The 5,933-nt window shown below is 54.1% G+C and overlaps 1 protein-coding gene across 1 annotated transcript; it reads right to left on the bottom strand.

The window, feature by feature from the left end:
* Positions 1 to 1,143: 1,143 nt before the first annotated feature.
* On the bottom strand, positions 1,144 to 3,849 carry LOC124689537. The gene is made up of 2 exons (XM_047223054.1): positions 2,559 to 3,849; positions 1,144 to 1,524 (listed from the first exon to the last, which is right to left on the bottom strand). Exons 1-2 carry the CDS (start codon positions 3,847 to 3,849, stop codon positions 1,463 to 1,465), a joined length of 1,353 nt encoding a protein of 450 aa, XP_047079010.1. The 3' UTR covers positions 1,144 to 1,462.
* Between the last annotated feature and the right edge of the window lie 2,084 nt (positions 3,850 to 5,933).

The following is a 5,933-nucleotide window of genomic DNA, read 5'->3' as shown; positions in this document are numbered from 1 at the left end:
AAATGTTTCTTGTGAAATTTTCTTTTTTTTCGAGAGCACGCGCAAAGCGTGCCTTATCTTTATAGAAGGGGAAGCAAAACAAGTTATAGGAACACCACCGAGGTGCTGAGAAAACACACACGCCACCCTCCCTCCGCCTAGGCCTACTCTCTCGCTACATCTAGCCTCCCTCCTCTCCTAGCCCTCTCCCACAGATGGAAATCATCCCTAATCTGGGTGACCATTTGGTCCACCGTCTTCTGCTCCCTGTCGTTTCCGAAAGCCCTCGCATTTCGCTGCTTCCGGATCGTCCATGCCGTGCTGATGACCATGGAGTCGAACCGTTTCTTGTCAAACCTCCTCACTTGCTTGCGGGCCTCCGTCCACCACCTCTGTAGGTTCCCCATGAACCTTGGGTCTGCCATCCTTAGTCCTGCACTGTGCAGCACCCTGGACCATACCTGTCTCGCATAGGGGCAAAGGGCTAGAATGTGGTCCACATTGTCCTCCTCCTGCAGGCATAAGTAACATGTGTTCGGGTGCTGTTGCAACCCATGCCTCGCCCTTCGATCCGATGTCCACAAGCGGTATCTCAGATCCAACCATACGAAGATCTTGCATTTCATGGGTGAAAAGGAGCCCCAAACTGGTCTACTCATACTCCATCTCACACTTCCTTGGCATAACATCTCATACGTGCATTTAGCCGAATATGTTCCCGACTCCGCACCTTTCCAAAGGATGCGGTATGGTGTGGAGACGTCTCTCTCGACATTCTCCACCGCCTCCCACAGGACTAGGCATTGCCTCCAAAGCTCCTCCGTCATCTCCCCTGGTATGTCATCTATCCACGCATCCCCTGCAGAGCCTCCACCACCAGACGGGTGTTCTTGTGAAATTTCCATGACGCAAGTACTGAAAACAGTTGGGAATGGAAACATGAGATTTTTTGGCTCATGGTTCTGATGGTTATACATCACAAACCCCGTTCCTATCACAATTCACAAGTACAGTCATCATCTAAATGCGTCGAAAAATCAGAAATGACTGGAAACAATAGAGGTTAGCACATCAGTACTGCTAGTGAAATTTTGAGAGGTTGGCCTTTCTCCTTAAATAATTCGAAATACCTGATTAGTTGTAGCAACGGCAGGGACACAGTCAGACATACAGCAAGATCACACTTAGTCTGACTTCTTACAGAGTCTTGGTTAACATGATGATTCTGAAGAAACTAAGTGACCTTAATGATCTCGGTACCTTAGCCGAGAAACAAACGTGCCAATCACTGTCGGATCAAGGCAAACAGGACAGATACACCAGGTTCTACAATATCCTTCTGGATAACCATATTACAGAGCCAAAAAGCAGACAAACTCAGTGGTCAACTGTGAGTTGCGTTGCAGCCTCAGCACCATCTCCAATCATCGGCGCATCAGCCTAACATCCAGTATTTGCATCAGCGCTATTCTGAACATGGTGACTATGCGCTTGAGCTTGCAGCACAGCCTTGTTCCAGCATCTCCTCAACCCCTTCTTCAACACCTGCGCAATGTCTCAAATTAAGTGTACTCAAATTGCAGATATACAAGAGCGTGTGAACAAATAGGAACAAGAGGTATGTCTTAGTATCACGCAAGACTCAGCACATTGCTTACAGGAAAGAACGCTAAGAAAATCCGAGATTAAAAGGTATGGCTTAAATCAAAACACATACGATACATGGAAGATGTTTTAGGCATGTAAACATAGACAAATGAATCCTTAGAAAAGCTTAAAGTTGTAAATCAATTGGCAGCATCATGTCCTAGGACTCCACAAATTACCTAGTACAACATAGCAGATTTCTACATTGAAGTATAAAAAAACTCAAGGGTCACAGTAGGAACAATCAAACAAGTTCTGAACACAAGCTAGCAAGCTGTTCTTGCTACATAAATGGCCCACTACTTAAAAAAACTCAAGGGTCACCAAATTTGTTTTGGAATAGTCCCTTGAAAATTAATCAAGCCCACTACTTCAATTTCGCACATATTATATATAGCCATATAGGAGATGCAACAATGTAACCATACCAGTTGTGTAACTTTATTCTAAAGAAACATCATGTGATAAATTTACAGGTGTAAACATGACCAACTATGAGTTTTCTGCCTCCTTATATCTATCAAGAAAGAAGTCTTTTTCGAAAAATCAAGAAAGAAGTAGAGAAGGTAAGTCCTGTCGACTGAATAAATATTCTAGGGTGAAATAATCCAAAGGTGAACAGGTACCAATGTCATAATTTAGGCACGGAATTCTTCTCCTTAGTTTGGGCACTAAAATAAAAATAATGTGCTCTAGTGGAGTTTACAATCCCACGAGGTCACAAGAATGCTACTCATTGTGTAGACTCTAATAAATCACTGTTATACCCCTGAGCATGATATACAAGTAGATAAAAGTAGCAACTGTCAAACTATGCCAACAAGAATTACCAATCACAAATGAACTACCAGGCATCAGATCAGACAAGCAGTGTGAAAATGATAAAATACGAAGGAAATGAAATAACTAGGAGTACGCAACAGAAATTTTACCAGTTGATATTCTTGGCGTAGACAGTAACGATGGCGGGAAGTTGCTATATGTGTGCCCAGAGGGCCTGCAGGAGTCCGAAACAAACACCCTCTCGAGCTGGAATGTCTCGACGTCCAGTGAAAAACAGCTGGCATCGCGCGTCGGGCTTCCCCACTGAAACAGAAACAAGTGCCTCCCCTCTGAACCCATGACCAAAAAATCAAAATCCAGTGAAATTGTTCTCTGGAACTGCCACTGGCCAGAGCTCCCACAGTTGTGCTGCCTAACACTGTACTTGAGGTCATTTCTGTATGATGGACGCACAAACATCCCGGGCCTGCCTTCCCCTGCCTCTACAAAGGCTATATCCACACCAGCCAAACCTATGGCTTCGGGTGGGGGTTCGGCGATGGAGACCTCCATCCTCCGTGTGTCAAGCACCAGCAACAATTCCCTCCAATCTGTCACCCAGTAGAAGCACCCATAAGCGTACTGCCGCCAGGAGAAGAGAGCCATTCCTTTCAGCCATTGCAGGCCAGGAAGCAAATCGCTCCAGCTCTGAGATGAAATGGATCGCCACTGTCCGGTGGTGGAGGAGAACGCAAAGGCGGAGAGCTTGTCTGAGCAATGCGCCATCCAGACCACGCTGAATGACATCTCTTCGGCTGCAGATACTTCCTCGTCGCCGGCGGCGGGGGCGAGGAAGGTCTCGCAGTAACGGTGACGTTTTATCCAGACTGGTCGCAGCACCGTAGCGGTTAGGTGGGGAGGGATTGGGGGAAGCAGGAGGTACCGTCGGTGCAAGGGGTCGCAGACCACCAACTCCGGGAAGACGACTTCGTATCTGTTTTCGAGGTCGTGCTGGGGGGCTCTGTCGAGGAGGACGCGGCCGTCCCGAGTGTCCTGTACGAGCCAGTCGCTGGCGGGGGCGGGGAGGAAGGAGAAGGAGAAGTCGGCGACGAGGGCGGCGGCACTGGCTCCCGGCGCGGAGGGGTGGGGCGGGGCAGCTGGGTGGAACAATTTGCGTTCGCGCTCGAGGAAGCCGAGGAAGGGCGGGGTGTGGAGCTTGCGGAAGCGGCGGAGGAAGGAGCCGCCGGTGGCCACGCGGCGGAAGGAGACGCAGGCGGCGGAGGCGCGGATAAGGTCTGTTGGGGTGGGCAGCCGGAGGAAGACCTCCGCCAGGATCTCGCCGGGGATCGGCAGCGCGGCCGTTTCTTGCAGGCCATGTCGCTCCCGCAGCAGAGGAGGAGGAGACTCGCGTCGCTGCCCGAGGATGGCCGGTTCCGGTAGAGTCTCCGCGCCGCCATCCATCCCGCCGCCGGTAGTGGGAAGGCCAAGCTCAGCTTTCAAACCCTACTTTCGTGGAGTGGAGTGGAGTGTGAGGATTTGGGGAACGAATGGGGCACTCTCGTCCATGTAGGATTTCGCCCGGCGGGACCCTCCCGTGTTTGTTGATGCAGGAGAAAGCCAATGCCACCGGCGAGCGGCAAACAACAGCCACTAAGAGCATCTCCAACACACGCGCTAAATCTTGGCGCTGTAAAAGCGCTTTACAACGCGCTCTATCCATGTTTTGTGCATGAGGGCATATTCACCTCCAGCAGAAGCTCTAAACTTTGGAGGTGTAAAAATCTGTACCTGTTTCTGCGCGCGACGGATACAGCGCGCTCTTTCCGGCGCGGTAAATATAGTGCACGACATAGCGCTTTTGCCCCAAGCTGTATTTTACAGCGCGGGATAGAGCGCCTGTTGGAGCATAATTTTACGTCCGCGCGCTAAACCAGCCGCTTTTTTGGATACAGCGCGGGATAGAGCGTCTGTTGGAGATGCTCTAATGTTGGCGAATCTTCTCCGCCTTTGCCAGCACCTCCTGGGCGTTAGGGCATCTCCAACGGGGCGACCCAAACCGCGCCCGCGCGTCCGGATGGGTCGAGTCAAACAAAAACGCGGCCCATGGCCGCGGCGTCCAGAACGACGCAAACCCGGCCCAAATCTGGGCTAGGTTTGCGTGGCCGCGGATGGCACACGCCGTCCGCTCGCGTCCGGGCGCTGGGCGCCTCGTCTCCCTGCGGCCCACCTGTGGGTGACCAGGGAGTCTATTAAATGGGGACTGGAGGGGATCTGGCCCTCCACTCCAGTCCCCACTCCACTCCCCGCAGCAAAACCGCCGCCATGGCCAAGCGACGGTTCGCTTCCGCCAACGACGACGAGGCGAGCAGCCAGCCGCCGTCGCCGCCGCCGGCGCTGTGGGCTGCGGGAAGAAACCGAGGCGGCCTCCACATCGGAGAGGCCGCCCGCGGCGGTGCGGCATTGCCGCAACCGCCGCCTCTCCTGCTCGAGCCGAAGCCCGAGTCCTCGGAGGAGGACCCGGACCTCCGCGCCGCGCTGATGATCTCGGCGGCGGAGGAGGAGGCGAAATGGCCGCACCTCCATGCGGCCATTCGCACCTCCGAGATAGAGGAGGCGGCCCGGCGGGAGGTCGAGGAGTCGGAGGGCTGGGAGCTCTACGCCCGTGCCCGCCGGTGCGCGACGGGAGGAGGAGGAGGCGGCGCGACGGGAGGAGGCCGGGCGCCGCGCCGACGGCGAGCGCCGCCGGGAGCAGCGGCGGCGAGAGGACAGGCGCCGCGCGGAGCAGCCGGCGGCGCCGAGAGGCCGGGCGCCGCGCCTAGCGGAGAGGGAGCGGCGCCTCGTGGAGGAGGCGCCGCTCCGTGCGCCGCCGCAGCCTCGGGTGGCTCCGGACCCCCACTCGGCCTGGGAGGAGGTCCTGTGGTCTCCGTGGCCGGAGTCCCCGGCGCGGTCCAGCCACAACAGCGCGTCGCCGCCCGGGGACGTCGTCCACAACGACGACGTCGCCGACGAGGCCCACAGGGGCTAGGCGGCGCACCGGCGGCCACCGCGCCGCCGACCAAACCCTAATAGAGGGTTTTTTATATTAGTTTACATTTAAAAGCCCATATAGGGGCTTCTTTTGTTAGTTTTATTTGCCCAAAATAGGGCTATGTACAAATTTGCCCAAAATAGGGCATATGTTCAATGAAATTTCGTTTAAATTCGCATTTTTTCAAATATTTTTTATTTCCTTGATTATGCGCTACATCCGCGCGACCCAAACGGACACGCGGACGCGGGCCGCTCTCCGCGTGTCCGCTTGGCCACCCAAACGGCCCAAACCGGACGGCCCAGCGCGTCCGTTTGGGTCGCGTGGTTGGAGATGCCCTTACGGCATCTCCACCGGGCGCGACACATTTTAATGTCCGCGATCGTCCGTTTGCGTCGCGCTGCGGACGCAAAAATGACCGTTTTTGTCCGCGCGTCCGTTTGCGTCTGGGGTCTGCTCCAGTGGGGCGACGCATTTTTTTCTTTTTTCCCTCTTCTCCATTTAAACATAGTTTCAA

The sequence above is a fragment of the Lolium rigidum genome, chromosome 2 (assembly GCF_022539505.1).
Source record: "Lolium rigidum isolate FL_2022 chromosome 2, APGP_CSIRO_Lrig_0.1, whole genome shotgun sequence".
Lineage (NCBI taxonomy): Eukaryota > Viridiplantae > Streptophyta > Magnoliopsida > Poales > Poaceae > Lolium > Lolium rigidum.
Note: the sequence above shows the minus strand (reverse complement) of the source record. Positions and strands in the feature narration are given on the sequence as shown.